We start from the raw sequence: 27135 nt of genomic DNA, 5'->3' as shown, positions 1-27135 counted from the left end.
CTGGCATGGACAGACAGCAGTCAACCTGGAAACACATCCAGCTGTAATGATGTGTATGACAATATGCAAATATGATTTGAAATGCAGCAGGGAGGAGACCTTGCTGCATTTTAACCAGTAATGTGTACGCAGCCCAACTAACTTTTAAGTTCTTTGCCTGAAGGGTGGTCCAATCCAAGTAATGTTTAAAAAAACCGAACCCTGAGAAGGGAAAGCAGCAGGAGGGGCGGGCGGGGGTCTTGACGTTGCCCGTCAACAGTGAACACCTGAGCAACAGACTGAGCAGGCTCATAGTCACCCTGTGGAACTCCCTCCCATCAGATGTCAAGGAGATAAATAACTATACAACTTTTAGAAGACATCTGAAGGCAGCCCTGTATAGGGAAGGTTTTTTATGTTTGGTGTTTTATTATGCTTTTATTTATTGGAAGCTGCCTAGAGTGGCTGGGGCAACTCAGTCAGGTGTGCAGGATACAAATAATAAAATTATCATCATCATCATCACATGCAAATATGTGCCCTCTTTTAGGGGGGCCCTCTGCTAACACCACTGTTAACTACTCCAGCCTCTATGGTGGCTGATAGCATTCCTGTGATTAAGCATTTCCATGGGTTTCTGCTCAAAAAAATGTGTTGCAGCTATCCTCAATTCTTCATTTTCCTATGTGGAATTGGCATTCCCCTGACATCCCCAATACTGTAACTATAAAGTCCAGTTTGGAGAACTGGCTGTGACAAACCAATAATAAGGGAAAGACACTTTCTTTATGATTGGCAGGAGAGAACAGAGAAACCCTTGTGCCAAAAATGACAACTGTCCCTCTATACTCCTGTGACCAGAAGTACCATTTAATTAGGTACTTCCTGTTGAGCTTCCTGTTTGCAAGCTACTGTTGCTTATTGGTGTGATGTGGGGTGGAAAACATTTTTGGCACCAAGAAGCTAGGGGGTTCTATCCAAGGAGAAAATGACCCCTGAATCCATGCTATTCATTATTGTCTTACATTAACCCACCTTAATCGTGCCAGATGCACTCATAAAAAGTTTTCATTTTACAAAGCTGGCAACAGTCCTATTAAGAATACCCTTCTCTAAGCAAAGCAGCAAGGTGATGGGCTCCAGTTTTCAATCTCAAGGAAGTGCAGAATGAATACTGTTCATCTCCTTCACATTATGAACCTCTACTTCACTGGTAAATCATAAAGACACCCCCCACCCACCACCCCACAAGAACATCATACACTCCTACTAAGCAGCTGCTACCTATCTAATAAAATTTCAGAGTAATCGAGTCTTAGGGGTTGGACAAGACCAAAAGTCTTCTTCAGCTTCTCCTCTGTGGCTGAAATGAATCTACAGCACATAGCAACATCTTCCCCTGCAGTTTTAACCTTTCACATAACTAAGACTAAGACAGTGCATCACAATCAGAGAACAAGTCTCACACCAAAAGATAACTGCATGTAAAGAGTAGCTCAATAAGCCTGCCATTCCACTGCTATAGGCATACAACCTCTATTGGTAAAATCCTTAAAACCAGCCAGTTAAAGCAAAAGAAATGGTCCACTCAGGAACAGTAATAGATCTGAACTGATATCAGGAAGAAGCAGGGTTTCAAATCCCCTCCCAACCCAACACAGCAGTTCTTTGGACTGGGTAGGAGAAACCTTGGTATGTGGGCCATATTAGAACCCTCCTATCTACAATGTTCCAGGGAACCAGATAGCATTTTTATTCAGTTCAGCTACATTTTTATGGGTTGTCCATTTAAAAAATTGAGTTCTAGGGCATTTATTTTGGCAAGCGAGCCTATCAAGGAAAAATAAGTTTCTTCTATTCATCGAAGTGATCTCACCACTGCTCTGCACATGCTTCAAATACCGTAAGCTGATGGTGATGGTGGAGAAAGAGGGGATCTTGTGTGCATGAGGAAGAATATTTTCAAATCAATATGTATGAGATGGAACACATTGTTTCTGTGCACAGAACTCCATGAACCTGACATTTGTGGTTTTGGGTCTTCGGCCTTGAGTGTGAAGCCAACTTCAAACCCCAAGTCTCCCAAGCTTAAATTCTCACCTCGCCACACACAACACGCATGTCTCCGGTTGTGGCCATCTCTGGAGCCTCAGAGAAAGAAAAGGGCAGCACAAGTCACTTTTGTGCCAGGTGTAGGAAATGCAAATGGTGCTCCCCATAGTAACGGAAGGGGGGGGGGACCCATATCCCTGAAGAAGAGGAGCCTTTTTGCTGGTGGTGCTCCAGCTTTGAAACTCCTACATTGTATTTTATATTTTGGCTCCAGGTTCAGATGTACTTCTTATTTGCCCTGGCTTTCTAAATGTACTGTATTATTATTTACTGCATAGCTGGCTGCATGGGTTTTGGTTTGTTCGTTTTGATCTTGCACGTAACAAATAACTGGTGATTAGCAATAACCCAAAATCTGCTATTAATGATAGGGCTGCATTTGTAGTACATGGAGTGCTTACGAACTCATGCTCAGAACAACATGCACACGCTCTCTCTGGACAATGAATGATGTGCAAACATACTAGCGGGAATGACAGCATCAAGCGGTACAAGAATGCAGAAAACACAAAGAAAAGCCAGCGCACTTCTAGGCAAGCCAAGGAACCAGAAATCCAGGGCAGAAGATCACAAAAAGCCAATGTTTAGAGCAAACACTTCCCGTGGACTTTAATGGTCAGGGGTGTTTGTTATGAGTCTACTGGCAAAGAATGCTACCAAAGTCATACAAGACCAGATTGCAGGCTCAGTTCTTTAGGAAATAATACTGTTATGCCTCTGCTTTCATTACCAAATTAGAACCTGTCTGGATTTAAGAGATAAAGTCATGCTGATGCCCAGAGCACCGGCTCTGGGGAATGTACAGCCAGTCCTCAATAAGCTCCAGGACAAGTTTGCTCAAGCTCTGTACAGAGGGCAGTGCAAGGAATGTGGCCGACAATGAGAGTGCCTGGGGTCTGGAATGGATCAGTACATGAAATCCATCCCAGCAACATTGGCTTGGAATTCCAACACCCCCCTGCCCAAATTACCACCCACCCACACTCTTATCTCAGCTCCATTCCCTGGTGCTACCAGGGTCCCTGAGCACTGCACTCACCAGACACCTGGACGGCGAAGGCCATGGTATCATCAACAGCGTTGCAGGTGTACTTCCCAGAATGCTCTGGGCCAGCTGCAGGGATGACCAGACACCGCCGGGCACCCTCTTCCTCCAGGATGAGGCCGCTGTTAGCCTCAAGCGTGACACCGTCCTTAACCCAGCGGACTGGCGCATTCCCATGAGAGAGCACACAGGTCAGGGTCACTGTCTCCCCCGTTGAGGCCTTCAGGACAGAGGGAGTCCTGCGGGGCTGCACGATCTTCACAGGGGGTTCTGGAAGGAGAGGGCAGGCAGCCCAGATATGAAGTGGCCACAGGCAACACTGCTGTTGCTGGGCCACACCCACAATTTTCTCACTGGAGGGGCATGTGGGAGAAACACTGAGGAAACTCTACATGTAACTGAGTATCACATACAGTTTGGCCTGACTTCCCCAATCATAGGTCATTCCAACAGTTCTCCAACTTCCCTCTCCAGGAATTATTTTAAAGCCATACTTTTAAAAGGGCTGCTAGAACTCAAAGCAATGCTGGAGGGTGCCTGTATAGTAAAGAGTAGCTCCCCCAAATACACGTGGGGGTGGTATTAGGCCTTTTTGCTGCAGCACCATGCTAGCAGCTTACGCCCAAACATTTGTAGCTGGAGTCCTCTGTGCAGAATTCAACTCCTTCTACAGGTTTTGCCAAATTTATATACTGGTCAGAATAAATGTTTGAGAGCTGTTTGAAGTGCAGCCATAGAAGGATGCACTCATGCAAATAGCATTGTTGGATCCCCAAACGGCAAGGGAGATTCCCTATTTAGGTAGATGGCCTATTTATTTACTGCCTCCTTAGAAACACATTTAGCAAAGCTCTGGCATTTCCACAGTACACAAAGCCAAAGCTTTGGCCAGCAAAAGCTCATACAATGCATTGTAAACAAATATTGGTCTAAATAAGAGTTATTATTTTACTGACCCTGTGAATTTTGGCCAGTAGGGATTCCCAAACCACCACTAGCACTATGGAGGCCAATCCCTAAGAGATGGGATCTCACAGCGAACACATAACATGCATGCATGGAATGACAATCCCTCCTTTGTATTGATTATTTGAGCTCTCTCAGGGTTTGCCTGCAAGAGCACAATAAGTTTATCTATAAAGTAAAAGGTACAGTGTCTAGGGCTTTGCAGTTCGGAAAAAAGGTGAGAAAGGGGGACATGACAGAAGTACATACAATTATGCATGGTGTGGAAAAAGCGGACAGAGAGAAGTTTATCTCCTTCTCATACTAGAACCTAGGGTGATCCAGGGAAGCTGAACATTGGAAGATTCAGGAGGACAGTCAAAACTAAATACTTCTTCACGTAATTAAATTATGCAATTCACTACCAGAAAATGTAGTACTGTAATGGCCCCCAACTTGGGCAGCTTTAAGAGGGGTTTAGGATAAGGCTATTCGTCACGATGGCTGTGTACTACCTCCAGTGCCAGAGGCAGGATGTCTCTGAATCCCAGTCTCTGGGAATCCCAAACAGGGAGAGTTCTGTTGCTCACATGCCTGATGTGTGGGGCTCCCCACAGGCATCTGGTTGGCCACTGCGAGGACAGGATGCCAGACTAAAAGGGCCTTTGGTCTGATCCAGCCGGCCTCTTATGTTCTCATTAGAGAATACTGTAATAATCTGCTGGTGTAGATTAAGTTGGTATCAGGCTTGCTGAACATTTCTGGGCGTCAATGTAAGGGTAAAGGTAAAGGGACCCCTGACCGCTAGGTCCAGTCACGGACGACTCTGGGGTTGCGGCGCTCATCTCGCTTTATTGGCCAAGGGAGCCGGCGTACAGCTTCCGGGTCATGTGGCCAGCATGACTAAGCCGCTTCTGGCGAACCAGAGCAGAGCACGGAAACGCCGTTTACCTTCCCACCGGAGCGATACCTATTTATCTACTTGCACTTTGATGTGCTTTCAAACTGCTAGGTTGGGAGGAGCAGGGACCGAGCAACGGGAGCTCACCCTGTCGTGGGGATTCGAAAGGCCAATCTTCCCATCGGCAAGCCCTAGGCTCTGTGGTTTAACCCACAGCGCCACCTGCATCAGTGCAGGTACTTCCAATAATATGTTCCAATTGCACTGTACTGAAGAGGGACAATTCCCTGCGAAAATTTAAAAGGGCATATATGTTTGTGAAGGCCAGACATTGTCTGATGGGGGTGGAAGACCCACAGCACAATGAAACTTTCTCTGGATCACCTCACAAGAAAAGGGTATAAAGAGACACAGCGTAATGGCACCTCTGTGTCTCTTGTACTATTCCATTTGTCCCTGGCATTAATTCCGTTTCCAGAGATTTTATGAGTATAATATACATTGTGAGTGCTTTAATAATAATTCTGTGCCCAAATCTATACACTAATATATAAACCCAGATTTATGGCTGGGACTAGACCAGGGCGAATAACAAATGACCTTTCATCTGCTGTTGGGACTCCACTAGCATGGCTAATATCAGAGGCCACAGGTTCCCCATCCCTGGACTAGAGCAGGAAAGGCTTCATTTACAGATTAGCCAGTTGTAACTCAGTCTGGGCTGTGTTGGGACTGGTGTGCTTAGAATTTAAGTTTCTGTGCTGGTTTAAAGTTGAAAATGGGTTAGGGCTTTGGCTGCTTTTTCTCCTCCTTCTTCTCAGAACTGCAGGTTCAAGATCAGAGTGCTCACCTGAAACTCTGACATCAAAGGAGACAGACTCATCCTTGGTCTCGCAGATGTATTCACCAGCATCTTCAGCACTTGCCTGCAGGACAACTAGGCGACGCTCAGCACCTTCCATTTGAAGCAACAAGTTGTTTGTCTCATCCACTTCCAGGCCGTCCTTGAACCAGCGCACAGGGGCATTGGGAATGGACACCTCGCAGCTCAGCTCCAAGCACTCAAATGCCTGTATATGCTTCTCTAGTGAACGCTCCACTGGGTGCAAAATCTGCACGGGTGGCTCTACAAGACAAATGTAGGAATATATGAGGCTTCATCCCCTGTGTGAGATGACTTAGAGCCACTTCATTCTAGAAAGCTCTGAGATAGAACAGAAAGGATAGGAACCAGAAATCTCAAATATGGCTTCCTCTAATTAGTGAAGAATGAACATCATGGTTAGTAGCAAGAGATAGAAATCCATACCTAAGTCAAAGAGGAAGAGTGAATTTGGGCACAAGATCACTGGGACTGAACCCTGGAGACTTGCTTACCTGTGACAGTGACATTGAAGAAGACAGTGTCGCCCCCAGTGCCACATGCAAACTCCCCTGTGTCCTGAACCTGGGCCGCAATAATAACCAGACGGCGATGAGGCCCTTCGCTCTCCAACAGGAGGCCATCCTTTTCCTCCACCTCCTCTCCGTCCTTGTACCAGCACACAACGGCATCAGAGCAGGACAACTCACAATCCAGCACTACACGCTCTGAGACCCGATAGGCATGGGCTGCGTCTGCATTGGAGTGCAGAACTCGGACAGGCAGCTCTGCAGGGGAGAAATTTATTTATTTATTATTGCATTCATATCCCATCTTTTCTCCAAGGTGGTCCCTCCCCTCCATCTTATCCTCATATCAATCTTATGAGGTTGGTTAGGCTGAGAGACGGTGATTGGCCCAAGATCACCCAGGGAGAATCATGGTTGATTGGAAATTTGAACCTCGTTGTACCGGGTCTTAATCACTACACCATACTGGATCTCCATCATAATACCACCATAGCATAGAAATGTCATAAAAGCATAGAATAGAGAGTGAGGGCATCATTTCTTATGTGAGTTGTTGGGGGGAGCAATGGAACAGGAGGCTCAGTGCTGTGCATTTCACTGGAGCAGGAGATAGTGGATGAGGTACAGGTGGGAAGCAGGGATCTTGGTGCTTGCAGCATGCCTGCCATTTTAGAAGAGACTGGTGCTGCTGAGATTATTAACAATCAGTTAGGTACGGCACCTATAAATTACACAAAAACCACAATGAAATAACGAGAGCATGAAGAAAGGCAGAGATATGGGTGGCCTCAAGTAGATAAACTTGGTTCAGGTCCTAAAAGGGCAATGAAGAGAGAGACTGGGCAGCTGTGGTGGAGTCTCCTTCTTTGGAGGTCTTTAAGCAGAGGCTTGACAACCATATGTCAGGAGTGCTCTGATGGTGTTTCCTGCTTGGCAGGGGGTTGGACTCGATGGCCCTTGTGGTCTCTTCCAACTCTATGATTCTATGATTCTAAGTTGTCACCAGCTCCTGAGTTTTTTCAGCCAGGAACAGCACTTTAGGTCTAATAGCATTTTTGATCTTCAACTGGTGGGTTGGGACCCTAAAATAGGTCATGACCCAACATAAGTTATGTTGCACCACCATACAACTAGATGGTAAAGAGGGGGGAGGGATAAATGGGTCCATATGAGTTAAAAATGCATCTCAGGTTTGGAAAAGCTGAAGACTACAGGTTTAGGGCTTGCCTCATGCACTCCTTTGACATTTCTTTGACTCAACTCACCATCCACCATCACAGTGAAGTCCACAGTGTCATCAGCTGTGTCACATGTATACGTCCCAGAATCCAGGGGGCAGGCTGAATGAACCAACAGCCTCCGAATGCAGCCCTCTGATTGCACCGTGAAGATGTCATGGTCCACAGGATTTCCATCCTTGAACCACTGGGCAGTAGCATCAGAGGCAGAGACTTCACACCATAGGCGCCGACTCCATGGGGCTTGAGGGGGCCCGAGCCCCCTCAAAAATTCGTTTGGGGGGGCTCAGCCCCCCCAATAATCTCGAGCGCCCCTCCAGCAGAGCGCCGCCGCGCTGGCTCTGCCTGTCGACGCTTGGCGCGTCCGCGGCTTTTATAGGGCACCGGCGCTGCGGGGGGCGCCGGGCCGGGGGAGGGGGCGGCCGGCCTGTCTCCTTGGCAACCCCATTGAGGGCCATCCCCCCGCGCCGCCGATCGCCAACACCGCCGACGCTGTGGCTGCCCGAGCCCGAGCCCGAGCCTGAGCCCGACCCGGAGCCCGAGCCCGAGCCTGAGCCCGAGCCCAAGCCCGTCAGTCAGTCAGTCAGTCAGTCAGTCAGTCAGTCAGTCAGGAAGGAGAAATGGGGAGGGAGACGAGGGAGGAAAATTGCGCGCAGGGTGAAGAAAGGAGAAGGGCGAACGAGACGAGCTTTCAACCCAAAAAAGGGCTGGAAGACTGGGAGGATGAAGGATCGGGAAAGAAAGCGACGCCTTCCCCGCCCACGACGTCGCCCGCTTGTCATTGGCAGCGCAGCGGGCGCCCAGAGGGGCTGGGCACCGGCGCAGGGCCGCTCCGCAGCCGCGGAGGATAGCTGCGCGGCTAGCAAGGTGCACCGCGTAGAGCACGGCCCTTGTGTGGCCCGGTGGCCAGGCAAGCTCGGGCGTTGACCCCCATGCGAATCTAAGACGGGAGAAGAGGGCAGAGCAAAGGGGGTCCCTTCCCCAACCTCCGGCTCTGAGACTTCCCTGCGCCCCAGAAAAGCGAAAGGATTTTCTCTCTTTTTTTTTTATAAATATTTTATTAAGTTTTCAAATACAAAGTTAGAAACATACACTGAAGAAAAAAGTAAAAGAACAAGAAAAAGAAAAAAAAAGAAGAAAAGAAAACCAACCATTCAACACATTTTTTATATAACTAACTGGACTTCCTCGCATCTCCCTTACCCTGCATTCTTTATAATAAAGATATCAGCAAATTATTACCTTGTTTCGTACCTTATTTTGTACTTTTCAAATACTATACCTCTAAATTTAACATACTTTTCATCAGTTACTTATATCTTAAATTAAACATAGTATTACCTTAGATTTTGACCTTTTCTTACTTAACATATAATTTCCTGTTTCCCAAATCTAATTGCTGAAGCTATAGTTTCCGAATCGTGTAAATTTTTAACATTCATACAACTTATATTGTTTTTGCAAATAGTCCTTAAATTTTTTCCAGTCCTCTTCCGTTGTTTCTTCTCCCAAATCTCGGATTCTGCCAGTCATTTCAGCCAGTTCCATGTAGTCCATCATTTGCGTCTGCCACTCTTCCAGTGTGGGCAAATCTTGTGTCTTCCAATATTTTGCGATGAGAATTCTTGCTGCTGTAGTTGCATACATAAAGAAAGTTCTATCCTTCTTTAACACTTTCTGGCCAACAATGCCCAAGAGGAAGGCCTCTGGTTTCTTGGGAAAGGTATACTTAAATACCTTTTTTAACTCATTATAGATCATTTCCCAGAAGGCCTTCACTTTTGGACAAGTCCACCAGAGGTGAAAGAATGTCCCTTCAGCCTCCTTACATTTCCAACATTTATTATCAGACAGGTGATATATTTTTGCAAGCTTGACTGGGGTCATGTACCACCTATAAATCATTTTCATAATATTTTCCTTCAAGGCATTACATGCCGTGAATTTCATTCCGGTGGTCCATAACCTTTCCCAGTCCTCAAACATGATGTTATACCCAATATCCTGAGCCCATTTTATCATGGCTGATTTGACTGTCTCATCTTGAGTGATTTTCTCTTCAACCTGCCCTCCATCCTCTTGCGGAAAACTCTTTGCCTGCCCTGCCCGTATCTCGTTTTTGCTTTTTAATTCCACACACGCACCCTTCGGACTTCGTGGCAATTGGGCGCGCGGGTTCGTTTCCTAAGAGAGTGAGGACCCCCGCCTCCTCCCCACCTGCTCCCTCACCAGCCAGCCAGCCGCGCGCCCTAGCCGGAGAGCCCCGGCCGTCCCCGTCACGCAATCGGCTGGATCTCCCTTCAGCAGGCCGTGCTCACAACTCGGCCCAGGGACCCCCAGCAGCGGATCTCCGGCCCAGCTGAAGAATCCGGCAACAAGCCCCCTCCTCCCCAATCGCTCCGCCGAAATACGCTCCAAAACCCGCCAGATAGGCCGCCGGCCGCCAAGTCTCGTGGCGCCCTGAGCGAGGGTCTCTCCCCAACACCGCCACCTCGAACTGCGTTCTCCCGGCTACCCGAGCGAACCAGCGGCAGGACCCCGGTATGGGCCCCCCCAATATTTTTTATAAGTCGGCGCCCCTGCTTCACACTCCAGGAGGAGAGGCATCCCAGTCAGGATTGTCTGGAGACACTGGGCCTCTGACACTGGAGCGATGTGCACCTTCGGAGCTGAAGAGAGACATTGTGAATGGATGGAGCACCTTTGTGCTCCTGTGGCCACATGAAGGAGGACACATGATCTCAAATTGACCTACAGGGAATCTGTGCTATGGAACAAAATATCCTATCTCAGTTGCCCCTTTAATTTATAGAAAGGGCTCAGTTTCTGTAAGGAGAAGTGGGCTCAAGAATAACTAAATGTCATATCCTCTGACCTGCAATGCCAAATGAAAGGGCCTGGTAATTGCTCAGAGATGTGGGTGAGGGGAGACACTTTGCACATGCTCAGAGGCACGTTGTTTTCCTGCTTCCTAGAGTTCAAAACAGAGCCCTGGTTATGAGCACAGGTGAAACAGAAAGCCTTCCAAGGGGTCCCAGCCCCCTGGCACTTTAATTGGCACTTCCCATTTTCAACTGAGTATAACCATTTGTATGGCAACCAATGGCAGACAAACAGGATATTACTCTGGACTCATGTGTGGGCAAGCAACTTCCTCCATCATAGTTCTGCTTCTCAAATAGTGGCTTTCAAACAGGGAGCAGGAAGTGAACTCTGTATGTTACTCTTGTCTTTTTCTCTTCCCCTGTTTCAACAGGCTCAACTTATACCAGAGGTGCAGTTGAGTGGGATGTGTCTCAAGTTACAGCAATTTGTAATGTTGAACCAAGACTTTTCTCTGAATTGTGCCTTGGAAAAGATCCAGAGCTGAACTCCAGTTCCCTGATGAGGAGCTTATTGGAGTGCCCGTGAATCTGACAGACAACCGAAGAAGTTTAAATTAACTTTACTGAGAAGTTAAAATGAAAGCACAATATGTAATTGAATCGGTATTGAATGAAGAATTGATATTCAGAGGGGTATGCAGAAGGTAATTCAATTTACAACCAGCGATAGTAACTTTTAGGTGAGCCGTAATTCTCTTCTCTGACTTGATCGCCCATTGGGAAAGAATTTGCTTTGATCATTATTTTAGATTTTGCTTTTATTGTTTATTATAGCTATTGGTTGTTTACTGCATATATTCATTATATAAAATATATGTGGGTGTAAGTGCGTATATAATAATGTTGGAAACTGTGAAAAATTGCAGAGAGCATTAGGTGGGTGGGAGAGAGAAGGACATCATCAATCAGTGGGCCACTGTAGCCCTGTTAATGTTTCCAGTGCATGGCTAGCCTCATCCAACAGATTTGGAGGAGGATGGATTCATAGAATCATAGAATCATAGAATCATAGAGTTGGAAGAGACCACAAGGGCCATCGAGTCCAACCCCCTGCCAAGCAGGAAACACCATCAGAGCACTCCTGACATATGGTTGTCAAGCCTCTGCTTAAAGACCTCCAAAGTAGGAGACTCCACCACACTCCTTGGCAGCAAATTCCACTGTCGAACAGCTCTTACTGTCAGGAAGTGCTTCCTAATGTTTAGGTGGAATCTTCTTTCTTGTAGTTTGGCTCCATTGCTCCGTGTCCGCTTCTCTGGAGCAGCAGAAAACAACCTTTCTCCCTCCTCTATGTGACATCCTTTTATATATTTGAACATGGCTATCATATCACCCCTTAACCTCCTCTTCTCCAGGCTAAACATGCCCAGCTGCCTTAGCCGTTCCTCATAAGGCATCGTTTCCAGGCCTTTGACCATTTTGGTTGCCCTCCTCTGGACACGTTCCAGTTTGTCAGTGTCCTTCTTGATTCCCACAGGGGTCCATAAAGTTGCTGGGTAAACACTACTGTCAGTGGAAGCATTTCCGCCTGCCGGGCAGAACTATCTCCCCTCTCTTCCCCTCTCATGCTGTTCTAGGGGATCTCCTGACCCTGCTGAGCGGATCTGGGGAGGGAGGGAACACATGAGGAAGGAGTGGGGGAGCACGGGGGGGGGGCATTGATGGAGGAAAATCCTATTGCAGTAATAGGAGCTCTTCCATTGGCTTCTGCTAACACAACAATTTAGTTGAATCTGGACCAGTATCTTGAATAAATACAGACGGGCAAAATTTTCAAGTGTGAAAACCACTACTCTAGTAGGCAGCTAGTGGGCAGGTTTGCTGGGCAGCAAAACAGCAGAGGAAGAGGATAGGAGTATGAGGGTCTGTGATGAGTCAGGAGGGATGGAGCAAAATCTTGGTTTGTTGAGGTGGGGATGGGGGGAAACCCTGCCTCTACCCAAACCTGCAGAAATCGCAAGGGGGTGAAGGCCTTGTTGCATTCATGATGCCAGCAAATGCTGATAAGGGAGAGCAGTGTAGATCTACAAGCCCTCAGCCTCTGGAGCCAGGATGTAGGGTGAAAAGGGAAGATAAAGGCTGGCCTGCCATATCCTCTTTTCCCACCTCACCTCCTGCTTTGTGCCAGACGACAGCACTTTTAGTTGCATGGATCCTCACTGGATCCCCATAGCTGCAATGAGAACTTCGTTCTCTCACACAAGACTGCAGGAGCGCGGTGGGGGCGGGTGGGAATGGCCTTTTTAAGATAGTGAGAAAACTCCATCCATTGGGTCATGATGCAGTCAAAGCTGGAGAGTGGCTTGCTGCGGCCATCCTCTAAGCCAGGGGTGAGGTTCCCCACCTCAAGCCCAAGAGCCAAATGTCACTCTCTGGTCTCTCTATCTGCCTCTCAGGGTTCTCCCCAGCTACACAGCCTCTTCCCAGGCTACCACACCCTTCACTGGTGCTGCTCTGCATCCTTCTCAAGTGTTTTTGCCTAGCTGGGACTGCAACCTTGAGAATTCTGATAATGCCTCTTGCTTCTCTGGATGGAGGACTCAGCCTACTATGAATTTTGTATTTGCTGCTCTGCCCACTTTTCCTTCTGCCCACCACTGGCATGTGGCCCCCTGTAGGTTGCCTAGAAAGGAGTGTGGCCCTTAGGCTGGAAAAAGCTTGCCCTGCCCTGCCCTAAGGCCAAGACACACCTCCACAAAGATCCAGGGCTTAAGCATGAGAAGCAAGCCCACAGACACATATATTTGGCCCACAGAGCCATGACAGGATCTCCACAGCCACTGCAGCCCCTGGCTCTAGAGTTGGGAAGGGCTTAGCTTGAGCACAGAAGCTGCAGGAGGGCTCATAGGGCTCAGCACCATGGTTTGGCTTTGGGAAAAGCTAACTAAAGCCAGACACTCACATATGATGCAAATGTGCAGCATGGCACAGGATCCGTGTTGTGCAGCAAAACCAAGTGTTGGATTGGAATCTAGGAGAGACATTTCTGTTCAGTTCTCTGGGTATCTTGTAACCCTCTCTGAGCCCACTCAGATATGGTAGGAAAGACAATATATACAAACTGTATTGCTTTTCACTATTTTCAGCGTTTCTTAATTTCATTTTCTCATGAACATCTATTCATCTTTCAATACATATTCAATTACATATTGTACTTTCATTTAAACTTCTTAGTAAATATCATTTAAATATCTCTGCTTGCCTCTAAGGCTCAGGGGTAGCCCATGGGGGGACAAGAATTGACTTCTGTCTCTTTCCCACCCTTTCCAATACATAAATCAATTAATAGAAATCTGAATCCAGGCCTATCAACTTCCACTTTCAAAAGCACCCACTGGGTGCAGCTCTAGCTGGCTTCATTCACCAGCTTCTGCTCTAACCACTGAACCCATATAGCTCTGTTGTGGAGCATACTTTTCACATTCTAGGTTCAATCGCCAGTGTGTCCAGGTAGGGCTTGAGAAAAAACGTGTCAAACTCTGGACAGCTGCTGCCAGTCAGTGTAGGCAACACTGAGCTAGATAAATAGGTTGTCTGGCTCAATATAAGGCAACTTCCTTAGAGTTTTTTTCAGGACGTAGCTCAGGAAACGCTCAAACTGGCATTATCTCTGCCACATGGCTCCACAGTGAAGTGCAATACAGATTATAGAAGCTAAATGCAAATCTGATCCCTGGAATTTGAGCTCAGGTGCCCATGCCCTTGGAACATAGGAAGCTATCTTATACCAGGTCACGCAACTTGTAGGTCTAGCTCAGCTTGGGGAACCTTCAGCCTGCCAGCTAAATTAGGCCTGGCAGGAGTCCTTATTTTCCCCCAGCCACACCCTCCCTCCCACAGCTGACATCCGCGGGTAAAACTGAGGCTACTAAGGAACAATTGGGAGCCTTAAAGCCAGCTCCCAGTTGTTCCACTGCAAGTGGGGCTTCCCTTCAGTGCCTTCTAAATTCTCAAGCAGAGTCAGTCCCTGCTGCAACTGGAGCTTACATTTGCTGGTGATGAATTTAAATTCAGTGCCGAATGCCAGCCTGCAGGGATTAGCTCCAACAGTGAATTCAAGCTGGTGTGCAAAGTGAAATATTTCACCTGATGGGATGCTGACATCAGGTGACTGGCAGGCGGGTGGGGCTGACCACCTGCCAAAGTGGCCCATGGAGGGTGTGGGGACATCAGAATCTGGCCTATTGTCTAAATCCAGTTTCCCACCCCTAATCTAGCTCAGTATTGTCTGACAGAAGCTTAGCAATGGGCTTCAAAGTGGGACTCTGAGGAAATATATGCCATGTATCAGAGTGGTCAGCGGAAGAGTCCTAAGGAAGGTGCCACTGTACATTTACTAACCTGCAACTGTAACCACAAAGAAGGCAGAGTCAGTCCCAGTGTCGCACACAAACTCGCCTGAATCTTGCACCTGGGCTGAGGCAAGGACAAGGCGTCGGAGGGGCCCTTCGTTCTCCAGCAGCAAGCGCTCTCCCTCTTCCACTTCCTCCCCATCCTTGTACCAGCGGACAGGGGCACTGGAGCAGGACAGCATGCAGGACAGCACCACACGTTCAGAGGCCTGGTAAGAATGGGACGCATCTGCGTTGGAGTGCAGAATCTGCACAGGTGGCTCTACGGGTGTGTGTGTGTGTGTGTGTGTGTGTGTGTGTGTGAGAGAGAGAGAGAGAGAGAGAGAGAGAGAGAGAGAGAGAGAAGTTTCAGGAATTAGAAGCAGATTTGGAGACTGTTGGGGGCAGTAGTGTAGTAGCAAAATCAGAAGTGCAAGGTCCCTTCACAGTTATGTGTCACAGCCACATACCCTCACAGCTATGCGCCTGCTAAGGGTATGATCAATGCAGGTCTTCATTTTAGTTAGATTTACTATTTTCTGCATACATACATGGAAAATGATTTGGAGTGCTTCGATATCTTCTTTCAGAGTAGCAGACACCATTCTCCTGAAACTGAAGCACCTTGTGTTTTCAGTATTCCTAAATGTTTCACGTTGGATCACAAAGTGGCTAAAAAGCCCCCCCCCCTTCATGCTGATTGGGTGGCTCTAGGAGACTGGAGACCTTGCAGGAACCCTGCTGCAGAAATAGTAAATGCAAAGGTAAAGGGACCCCTGACTATTAGGTTGTTGCGGACGACTCTGGGGTTGCGACACTCATCTCGCTTTATTGGCCTAGGAAGCCAGCATACAGCTTCCGGGTCATGTGGCCAGCATGACTAAGCCACTTCTGACGAACCAGAGCAGCACATGGAAACGACGTTTGCCTTCCTGCCGGAGCGGTACCTATTTATCTACTTGACCTTTGACATGCTTTCGAACTGCTAGGTTGGCAGGAGCTGGAACCCAGCAACGGGAGCTCACACCGTTGTGGGGATTTGAACCGCTGACCTTCTGATTGGCAAGCCCTAGGCTCTGTGGCTCATCCCTAGCTAGCAAGACCAGTGGTCAGGGATGATGGGAATTGTAGTTCAAAAACAGCTGGAGGCCCAAGGTTGGGAAACACTGGTTTAGACCACAGCACTACACGCGTCCCTTTCAGAAATATAGTGGGGTCAACAACCTGGGAAGGTAGCCCATCTAGGAGAAGGAAAACTCTGATCCTAAACCTCCACTGCCTCACAGCTATACTCATTCAGAAAGGTTTCAGGAGTAAATCCTGAGGAACAATCTGTACCTGCTGCCTTGCAGGACATCTTTGGGAGAAGAAAAGGCTAAGGAGTAAACCCTATACAAATCCGGACAGAAGTCCCTGAGGTGCTTGGATGGCGTCTTGTATGGCTCCTTCCGGCAACTCCTGCAGCCAAGCTGGTGCCAAATGTATTGCTTTGCTTTGGATCACACCAGTGAGTCTGAGAGTGGTGGTCTTGTCATCTGGGCAGCCCAGGACCTCCATACAGACTGTGTAGGCTTGCGCCCTGAGGAGGTCACTTTGGTGCTGCAAACGCAGCAAAAACAACATGAGAGGCAGCAATTACAAGTTATAAGCTCAACCTGATTGGCATTAGGTATAAACACTATGGGTTGTCTTCGCCAGTGGGAGAAATCATTGTGTCTCACTGGTCAGCTACTGCCTGCCTCATAGCCGGATAGCCCCTGAACAGTAAAGTGCTGACCTGTGACTGTCTGCCTGCTTCAATTGGTGATTGGAACTCAAAGTATCACATGACAAGCGGAGTGAACTTCTTACAATCCATCCACCATCAGCACTCCACCCCCCCCCCCAACCTCAGACCACTACACCACTGGTTGGGGGAGGATGCTTGGCAGGTTGTCTTTTTTTCTAACCAAAGTGAAAAGCAGTGGATCAGGAACCAGATAGCAAAGTGAAGGGGGCAGGAGAAACCAATGTGTCATGGGAAGCATAAGTGTGGGGGCAGAGTGCATGCGAAAGAGAGAGGGAAAGCTTACTGAAAATGTCATCTCAGCATGCTGCCACATTTTTGTTTTTTGGAAGGCAGATGCCGTGCTAGGAATTTTTGAGAAAGTGCCTGAAAATAAAGTAGCAAATAACACAACTTCCTTATATTAACCTGTGATGAACCCACATTTATAACAACAGTTATGCATGCCTGGATTGAGAGGGTTCAGGGGTGCAGTGAATGCGGACTGGCTGAAGCTCTGTTTCCTTTCTAAGGAGGTCACTGGAAGCTTACTGGAATTTATAAATATTTGCAAATTTAAAGGTTGAACATAAGTGGAAATTCACAACAGACACTGCTCCTCACTTAGGTTATTGGAAGGCAGCTCCTAGGATCTTCAGAGCTCCCCATAAAGACTATAGGTCTGACCTTTTTCTCAAATTGACTCAATCTGAATTCAAAGCTCCAAGCTAAGCTCCATTTGCCCTTGACATTTGGCACTGATCTTAATACTGCCATACTTGAAGGAATGAATTACAAAGAGAGGCTCCAGACTGAAAATGCTGAATTACAATTCATCAAGGCCATCAATTCTATCCAATTGTTTCCCTTCCCACTTCAAATGTTAATTAACTCAGCACTGTCAACCTGATTATCACCTATCACTGCTTTGTAAAGGGTCACTGTGCTTATTTTGCACATATTTCAGTTCTAATTGTCATTATCTGTACTTTTTGCATTTCATCTGTCTCTGACCTCACTGCTTATAAATCCCCCTCTTACAATCTCTGTGTGTGCATCTCTACGTATCTACATACATACATCTACACCTGAGGATTACACTTCATGAATCTGATGAAGTGGACTGTAGCTCACAAACACTTGTGCCATAACTTTTTAGTTTTTAAGGTGTCACAAAATTCTTTGTTGTTTTTGCTGCAGCAGACTTGACACAGCTACTCCTCTGGAAGTAGCAGAGCAAATGATGGCAGAAAAAGGCAACTAAAAGAATTCAGGAGATCAAGTATCTTTCTTGTAAATGAAGTAGTTTGATTTTATTAATTTTTTTAGCTTAAAAAGAAGAAAGACCAATGTCTTCTGAACAGAATTCACTAACGGCATGAAAAAGAGTGAAAAGGAAAATATTATTCACTCCCACTCAAGATGTATACTGTAAACTAATCCACTGAAATGGATAAGAAGCGGGAGGTTTCAGACAAACAAAGGAAAGAACCTCTTTGCACCAAGGTATAATCAGCTTACGATACTGACTAACACAGGATGTTGTGATGACAACCAACATAAAGTTTTGTCAAAGGATTAGATAACAAATGAGGATAGAGTGGCAAACTACTCAGAACAGCCCAAAGTGCAACTCCTGTGTTTATTCGGAGTCAGTAGACCTCTAACCACCAGATACATCAACAGTGAACATGAACTTCCTTCAGGCATCTGTCTGATGACTGTTCATAAATACAGCACAAAACAAGATGGACCAGTACAATTTATGCAGCATGGCAGCTATGCTCCTCTCCCTGTTGGTTCTTACCAAAGTACACCAATAAGGCCTTTGAAGCACCATGGACTGCAGCACAGAGAAGAGCAAAGGACATGGGTTTGGGAGGGGACGTCTCTCTACGAAGATAAATTGATTAGTTCTCTTACCAGTAACAGTGATGTTGAAGAAAACAGAATCACTGCCTGCATCACACGCAAACTCCCCGGCGTCCTTCATCTGCACTGAAGGAATGACCAGCCGTCGGTGGGGTCCTTCGCTCTCCAGCAGGAGGCAATCACTTTCTTCCACCTCTTCCCCATCCTTGTACCAGCACACGGGAGCATCAGGGCGGGACAGCTCACAGGCCAGCACCACATGCTCTGCAACCTTGTAGGTATGGGCCTCCTCAGCATTGGAGCGAAGAACCCTCACAGGAGGTACTGTGGCAAGAAGAGACATTCTATAGATGGGGATCAGTAGAAAGAAATATGCCCCCTCCACCAACACCACACCGAAATATTGGGAAGTAGAACAGAACCATATAACATAGGGCTGGGGGACTCTGGGCCCTTCAGATATTGTTGGACACCAATGCTGTGTACACACCATCCATTTAACACACACGGCTTCCATAAAAGAATAATGGGAACTGTAGTTTACCTCTCAGAGCTACAGTTCCCAGGATTCTTTGGGAGAACTCGTGTTCTCATCAAACCCTTTGCCAACTCTGTAATTTATACTGGACATATAATCTAGATTGCCTTTAAAACTGAGAAATTGTCAACAAAGTGTTTTGAAGGAGAAGCCATGTTTGTCTGCTGTATCAAAAGCCACCAGGTTTTTGGGCACTGAAGAGAACTGATAATTAACAAAGCAAAGTCTTCCTAGATGACCAGATATATTCACTCAAGAGTTCTGAATCTGAAGTGGCTGAATTGCTTGCATTAAAGCTATTCAGCAAAGACCTTCAACAAAATTCAGTACAGGGCAGGAAAGTGTCATGGAACAGCCACAGAGAAGAGAGGTTCAGAAGAAATAACCAATGCTTACAAAGGAGAGAGATAAATAAGAAGTTCTCAACTACATGCTCAGATACAATCGCTAATGACAAATAAAGGGGGCAGACTGAATCCTCTTTTGGTATCATTTAACTCAACTTAGCCAACTCAAACATGGCTATGAAAAGTTACAAAAAGACTACATTGTCTTGAGTTTTAGAAGTGAAAGGCTCTCTAGCCTAAAGATTGAGGACCATTATTGGCCTTAAAATGCATGTCTGGGGAAAAACAACAAATCTCACACTGACCTGTAACAGTAATATTGAAGAAAACAGAGTCGCCACCTGCATCACACACAAACTCTCCTGTGTCCTGGACGCAAGCTGAGGCAATGACCAGCCGGTGATGGGATCCTTCACTCTCTAGCCGAAGTCCCTCACTCTCTTCCACCTCTTCCCCATCTTTGTACCAGAGCACAGGGGCATCAGGACGGGACAACTCACAGGACAACGTCACACATTCCAAGATCTGATAGGTATGATCTTCTTCCGCGTTGGAGCACACAACGTGCACAGGTGGCTCTGTGACAAAAAAGAAGTGTCACCTTCCTTGGAGGTTTATATGCAGTGGCTGGATGCTTTAGTTGAGATTCCAGCATTGCTGGGGGATGGACTAGATGACCCTAGGGGTCCCTTCCAACTCTACAATTCTGTAATTCTATTATTCTAGGGAAGGGCCTTAGCTCTGTGGTAAAGCACATGCTTTGCATGCAGAAAGCGCCAAGTAGAGCTGGAGAAGAACCCAGCACTAAACTCTAAACAGCAGCCACCAGCCAGATAGGCAAGCTCGTTTGAGAATCTCTAATAATAATAGTAATAATAGTAATAATAGTAATAGTAATAGTAATAATACCCCGTCCGTCTGGCTGAGTTTCCCCAGCCATTTTGGGTGGCTTCCATCAAAATATAAAAATGTAATAAAACATCAAATATTAAAACTTCCCAATACAGGGTTTCAATACAGTGTCTTCTAAATACAGTGTCTTCCCAATACAGTGTCTTCTAAAAGTCAGATAGTTTTTTATTTACTTGACATCTGATGGGAGGGCGTTCCACAGGGCAGGTGCCACTACCGAGAAGGCCCTCTGCCTGGTTCCCTGTAACCTCACTTCTGGCAGTGAGGGAACTGCCAGAAGATCTTCAGAGATGAACCTCAGTGTCCGGACTGAATGATGGGGGTAGAGATGCTCCTTCAGGTATACTGATGTCAGAGGTACAAAGGGGAAGCATGGGGAGGCTTGCAAGGCCCTCTGCAATCCTCCTGCAACCCTCCTTTCCACCCACAATGTCAGAGGTACAAAGCATGGGGAGGATTGCGCAGGATGTTGCAAGTCTTTCTGAGGGGCTCCTTTTGCCCTCCTATGTCAGAGGTGGAAAGGAGCTGCACAGGGCACCTTGAAGGAGCAGTGCTGGGGGAGACAGGGTCTCCCTCAAATGGTAACCACTTCTCCCTCCCTGAGCAAGTACCCCTTGGCTGTCAAGAAGGCAATATATAATGTACATATATAAAAAGTGGGGAAGGACAGGGGACAGCTCTCACCTGTGATGGTGATGTTGAAAAAGGCAGAGTCACCGCCTGCATCACATACAAACTCCCCTGTATCATGGATTTGTGCAGAGGAAATGACAAGGCGGCGGTGTGAGCCCTCACTCTCCAGCAGGAGGCGCTCACTTTCTTCCACCTCTTCCCCATCCTTGTACCAGCGCACGGAAGCATCAGGGCGGGACAGCTGGCAGGCCAGCACCACACGTTCAGAGTTTCGGTAGGCATGGGTTTCCTCAGCGTTGGAGTGCAGGATCCTTACAGGAGGGTCTGGGGGAGGGGAGGGAGAACTGCACCATGAAAAGCCTATTACTGCCCCAGAGCCTGTTGCATCCCCACTCTAGAATTGGAAACGAACGCAAAAAACTGTGAGCTTTATGGAAACAAGAACCAGTGTTAAGGAGAAAAGATGGTGCAGTGGTCAAAGTGTTACACTGGGACATGGGGGAGCCATCACTGCCTCTCCGTCTCACCTGCCTGTTGTAAAATCTTCTGCAACTTAGGTGCCAGAGTCTAGATGGCTGAGAAGAATGCTCCTACTCCTCAGAAAAGGGAGCTATGTAGTCTGCTGTAGAAAAAAAAAATAAAACCCTACCCCAAACTGAAACATGTGGCGGACTTCCGACGCGGGGACCCTTAAAAACCGCAGGCGCGGAAGCCTGCGGACTGAAGACTCGGCGGGTGCCTTAAGCGCCCCCCCTGATCCACGAAGAGCCTTTTTAAAGGCTGCGGAGAGGATACGGGGGTGGTGTGGCACTGAGAGTCGACCGCTACCTCGGTGGAGCGAAGCCGCGAGCCATGACCAGAGAGCGCTGACTTCCTTCCTTGAAAATCTGGACTGAAAGAATTACCCGTGAGTAAGACGGATTGGGACTTTAAAAATTTTACCCTGAATTGGAGACGACCGGGGGGTGTGCTAAAAGGAAGTCCGCACCCCCCCCCCTTGCAGACGATATAAGCAACGACATAAGAGCTAAGCTGGAGAGCCTACCCTTGGTGGGGTGAGTTAAAAAGGACACTAACTTTCAAGATTTAGCTAAAGGAAATTTTGTGCTGGAGAGTGGAGTTTTGGAGACCCTCTTTTTGTTTTAAACAACCCCCCCTCCCGGGCTCGGGAACGTCCTGCCTTTGTGCCTGTGTAAGAGCTGCGGAGTTTGACAGCTGTCAAAGCTGCCAAACGGGCAGTTTAAAGTGGAAAAATCACTATCTAAGATCCCTCTGGATTAAGACGAGTTATAATTGAGCCAAAATTGTTGGAAACAAAGTAATAATAATAAGTTAAAGGACTGTTCGAGAAAAGACTAATAAGTAACCAGATTCCCCCTAGGGGGAATTCTGTGAAACTACAATGGATACAATGGCTGTGGATGGAAAGTTACTAGTGGAAATCGAAAGGATGTTTCAATTAGTGGGAATCTTACAAGAGCAGAGCTTAGCCATGAATAAACAACTTATGACTATGACCTTGGGAACAGGCAACTCTGCTGTTTGTATTGAGGACCTGAATGAGAAAGAATCCACAGCTGAATGGGAAACAATGTCTACAGAGGTGGAAGAGACTAAACAAGAAAAAGAGAAAGTAACCTTGGGAAGCAACAACCAAAAGCTGACATCTGTGGAACACAAGCAAGGAGACTCTGGGAACATATCTACCACAAGTCTGCGAAAGACGCAGAAGAAGAAGGAGGAGGTTCTGGGACAATATGGAATACAGGAACTTAAAATAAAGAAATATGATTGGGGCCTCCGTTTGGACTTTGATTTTGAAGATACAGGCTTTGTGGAAATTTTCCAGCAGTTGCTTTCAAATCTCCTTGTGGGAAGAGAATATACTTTGATGGTGAAAGAACTTTTTCCAGACTCGACGACTGACATAAAGGACTACCAACAAGACCGGCGGAGAGGGACTGAAAGAGACTTGAAAGCCTCGGACGTGAGGAACCCAGGCTGAGAATCTTGACTTTGGATTTTTATTGGGAAGGGACAAAAACCGGGGATGGGAGGGAGGGAAGAGGAGATTCTTAAAAACTCTTAAGACTTTTAGGTTTGGTTAATATGACTTTTAATTAAGATAAAATGAAAAATCGATGGAAGAGAACTTAAGTCCAACTTAGGAAAATCAATTTTTTTTTATTAGAAAAGAGGTAATAAAATGAATAAGATGGTTAAGAGGAGAAATACCAACTTGCCGATATAATCTTGGGAATTGGGATGCACGAGGGGGGGTGGGGGGAAGTCAGGGAACAAGGTTATGAAACGAGGATCTGCTGAATCTATACATGTTTTTGTCTTGTGTTATTTTTGTGTCTGTATTGTTTTTATAAAAGCGGAAAACCCAATAAAAATTTAAAAAAAAAAACAAACTGAAACATGTGGCACCTTAGAGACAAGCTACTTAATTTTGTCATGAGATTTGATAGACAAGAGCCTATTTCATCAGAATCAGAATTAAAAATAGATATCCACCATCTTCATTGTCCATGCATTGGATGAAGCAGGCCTTTCCCTATGAATGCAGAAATATATTCCTGTATTGTTTGTCCCCTTATCTGAGCCAGAAAAAAAGGTTGTTATCTATCTGATTCTTTGTACCAAGCTTTCAAGGACTGAGCAATGAGGGCATGTTCAGATTGTGGTGGCCCTTCATTTGGGGGAAATTACTAACCTGTAACAGTGATGTTGAAGAGCAGAGAATCTCCACCTATGTCACACACAAATTCCCCTGCATCCTTCACCTGCGCTGCAGGAATGACCAGGTGGTGGTGTGGGCCCTCACTCTCCAGTAAGAAGCTGTCGCTTTCTTTCACTGCCTCCCCATCCTTGTACCAGCGCACGGGAGCATTGGGGTCGGACAGCTCACAGGTTAGCACCACACGCTCTGTGACCTGGTAGGTATGGGCCTCCTCAGCATTGGAGTGAACAACCCTCACAGGAGGTTCTGCAACAGCAAAGAGTTACTATAATGGCAGAAAAGGTGGAAAATATTCAGAGGATGGAGCACATTTTCTGAATTGGGGGTGGAAAAGATTGAGCTGCAGGACAAACTCCTGTTGGGACCGGACGGCAGAAATCTCACAGGTGCCCCTTATTTTAAGGGACCCCTTTATTTTAATAGGTTAGACCTTACTCTAAGACCTTAATCTAGCAAGGGTTGCATAACTTTTTTTAGGCCCATGGGCACATTCAGGATGTTGAGCAAATGTTGTGGGTGCCACCCATTCTGGTCTCTTCTCCCTCCTCTCCCCTGGACTATTCCTCCTCCTTGCCCTGAGACAGAAAGAGAGAAGGTGCGCGCACACACAGTTATGTTTTCAAAGGGATCTTAGTAAAAGTCTGACCCCATACAATTAATCTGAGCACATAGAGTTGAAAGAGGAAGTGAGAAAGAGTATCAGTCTTCCAATTTCCTCCTTCAGCTCTATGTAACTTGCTTTTCAAGGAAGGAATAGTTAACTATCCTAAACTACCATGGCCAAGGTGACAGTGTGTGTGTGGCCTCAGAGGGTTCACAGGTGTCAGGGAAAGACCTCAATGACACCCTTTTGCCCCCAGCAATGGCTCCATTGGTGACCCAAGTAGAACTTGCACTAGCTGATCCTCAAAACTAGTCCAACTTCTTTTTCCTCCACTCACCATCCACGGTCACAGTGAAGCTGATAGCATCATCGCCTGCATCGCATGTATATGTCCCAGAGTCCAAAGAGCAGACAGAGGAAATCAACAACCTGTGGATACGGCCTTCGGTTTGGACACCAAAGCGACTATCATCTAAGGCCACCGGATTCCCTTCTTTAAACCAGTTGGTGGGGGTGTCAGGTATAGAGACTTCACACTCCAGGAGTAGAGGCATGCCAGCTGTGAGTGTTCGGAGTCGCCTAGCCTCAGGCACTGGGGTGATATGTACCTGTGGGGCTGGGGAGACACAGCGTGTGAAACCTATGCAAAATGAAACATTAACTTCACAGACAGAACAGGTGACGCCACTTGAAAACACCAGGTACACCTGTGAGAGAAAACCTCTGTCCAGTGTCACATGTGAAAAGCACAGAAGTGACTACCTTGTGGTAATAAGTTATGGTGATAACCACAAGAAATTGCTGGGATGGAAGAATCATCAGGATATCTGTATTTAAACACAACTCTGAGTGACAGATACGAAGCTTGTGTTGATTTGTTCCATCTTTCAACACAGTTGGTGCCAAGGCAATGGATCCATAGGCTTAATCCAACTGTTCATAATCTCCTTTACTCAGAAGAATATTGTGACAGTTCCTGCTTTAGTAACAGTGATTCAGATTAAAAGCCTTCCTTGGGTAATCCTTGTAAATAACTGAAATGCAATGGAAATTTCCTTTAATCATGTCACGCCTCATACATACCGTATATTATACAACAACAGGTATGTTTATATCTATTTATGCACAATGAATTGTAGCCTTTATAGTATAGAAAAAACATTTTTAAAGGGCAATAAAAATTAAAATGTACAGACAAGGCAAACAAGAAGACAAGCTTCCCATTTATTTTAATTGCTTAAACTGTCGCTACTTCTGTTTATCTGATTTTTTGTTTTGTTTTTTGGATTGCTGTTTTACTTGTTATGCAGTTGCAACCGATGTATTTTATGTTCAGTTGTATTTATGCATGCATTTATGTTATTTTAGCTGTGCTATACATTTTTAATCATATAGGGGAGATGCCTTGGAGGGCACAGAGATCTTGGAAATTAAATTAATACATAAGACAACATAAATTATGACTGAGATTTCAGATTGGCTGAAATGTATCATGTGCAGGAGAACATCTTATCTACTAGTTTCGGCAGAACTGGATTGCGCCAATTTGGCTTTGGTTTGTGCAAAGACTAGTGCAAATCACAGAAACTCAAAATAAACAAATGCAATTCAGAGTAAACTGTCAGAGGGGAGTTTCAAAGAGATCTGATGCAAATGCCTTGAAGCCAGTTGTTGTCATTTACAGCTATAAAGATTCCAGCTGCAAGGAATCCAAGTGGAATAACAGCTGGCAGCTTGGAGGGCTAGACCACATATGGCACAGGAAATTCATGATCAGATCTCCTGCTATATTTTTTTGTTTTAGTTGAAAATAATTGCAAATGGGGCTCTGGTTTTGACTGGAAAAACCTACGGAAGAGGTTTTAAAACCTTAACCTCTATGCTATTATTTCCATCTAAATTCCATCAAACTATTATTCTCACAGCAGAACAATCCATCGGCCCAACCTCTGTTCTTCTGCCATGGGTCCGGAGATGTTGTTGGACTATAATCCAAAGCAGGCCTACCCAAAGGTCAGGGATAAAGTCCAACAACATCTGGGGACCCAAGGTTGAACACTGTTGTATGTTATGAGCAAAGCACTGCTCTTTTCATGGGATGGTTGCTTGCATGTAATCATTTTAGGTACAGTCGACTGATTCCTGGCCCGCTACCTAGATCCAACCAAAGGCTCACCTTGTACACATAATGCAGCACATTCCTTCACACCATTAGCTTCAAATTGCACCTCAGACCCATTGGCTGCTAGCTGCACTCCTTTGATCCGCAAAGCATGGTCCAACCCGCTGTGTGTGATTTGGTACTGCTGGCCTTCTTCCCCCTCCTCCTCTTCCAGCCTTTTCCCATTGAAGAACCAGCAACCGCTCTGAGAGGCTGAAAGCTGCACTGAAAAAGTAGCATCCTCTCCAGCATGAACCTTCACATCTTGCAGTCTTTTTTGTATACGAGCCCTGGGCACTACAAAGGCAGACAGAGATGAAGGAAGTCAGCTCAAAATGGGTGAGGCATGCATGTATACACACACTCAACTGGCACACACAAATAGGAAGGAAGGAGTTCAGATTGTGGAAGAAAATGAATGGGAGGCATTCAATTGTCTGAGGGTACTTCCAGGTGGAAAGTTATTGTGGAATTGGTGCTGCTCACATCTGAAGGTGGGTTTTTTTTGGGGGGGGGGCAGCATCCATATGACGTAACCATCATCAAAATGATAGCTTGTATTTTTTATATATTTAATTTAGATTTCTGCACACTGTAAAAAATCTAGTAAGTGAAAACAATCCATTATATATCACTGTTGTGAAAGCTTGTTAGCACATTTCTCATGGTGGGTGGTTTGTCACATCTGTGGCGGTGGCGATGCTTCAGTGGGTGGCTTGTATTGCCAGA

At 46.3% G+C, this 27135-nt stretch overlaps 1 protein-coding gene across 8 annotated transcripts in view; it reads right to left on the bottom strand.

The window, feature by feature from the left end:
• OBSL1 (obscurin like cytoskeletal adaptor 1) overlaps nucleotides 1-27135 on the bottom strand; it is a 178404-nt gene that overhangs the window by 138942 nt on the left and 12327 nt on the right. For 6 of the 8 annotated variants that reach the window (XR_014002243.1, XR_014002245.1, XR_014002247.1 and 3 more), the window contains 12 exons: nucleotides 26422-26703; nucleotides 24583-24861; nucleotides 23615-23887; nucleotides 20947-21219; nucleotides 19656-19928; nucleotides 18517-18789; nucleotides 14839-15111; nucleotides 10203-10281; nucleotides 7640-7833; nucleotides 6360-6632; nucleotides 5833-6108; nucleotides 3131-3406 (listed from right to left, as the gene is read on the bottom strand). Coding sequence is in view for 2 of the 8 variants with exons in the window: in XM_081171357.1 (XP_081027483.1) it covers nucleotides 3131-3406; nucleotides 5833-6108; nucleotides 6360-6632; nucleotides 7640-7833; nucleotides 10203-10281; nucleotides 14839-15111; nucleotides 18517-18789; nucleotides 19656-19928; nucleotides 20947-21219; nucleotides 23615-23887; nucleotides 24583-24861; nucleotides 26422-26703 (3024 nt within the window). In the remaining 6 variants the exon portion in view is untranslated. The remainder of the gene's footprint in view (nucleotides 1-3130; nucleotides 3407-5832; nucleotides 6109-6359; nucleotides 6633-7639; nucleotides 7834-10202; nucleotides 10282-14838; nucleotides 15112-18516; nucleotides 18790-19655; nucleotides 19929-20946; nucleotides 21220-23614; nucleotides 23888-24582; nucleotides 24862-26421; nucleotides 26704-27135) is intronic. The other 2 variants (XR_014002244.1, XR_014002246.1) reach the window with 2 other exon arrangements.

Source organism: Podarcis bocagei (genome assembly GCF_964188305.1).
Source record: "Podarcis bocagei genome assembly, chromosome: 1".
Taxonomy (NCBI): Eukaryota; Metazoa; Chordata; class Lepidosauria; order Squamata; family Lacertidae; genus Podarcis; species Podarcis bocagei.
The sequence above is the reverse complement of the archived record's forward strand: the minus strand, read 5'-3'. Positions and strand labels throughout refer to the sequence as shown.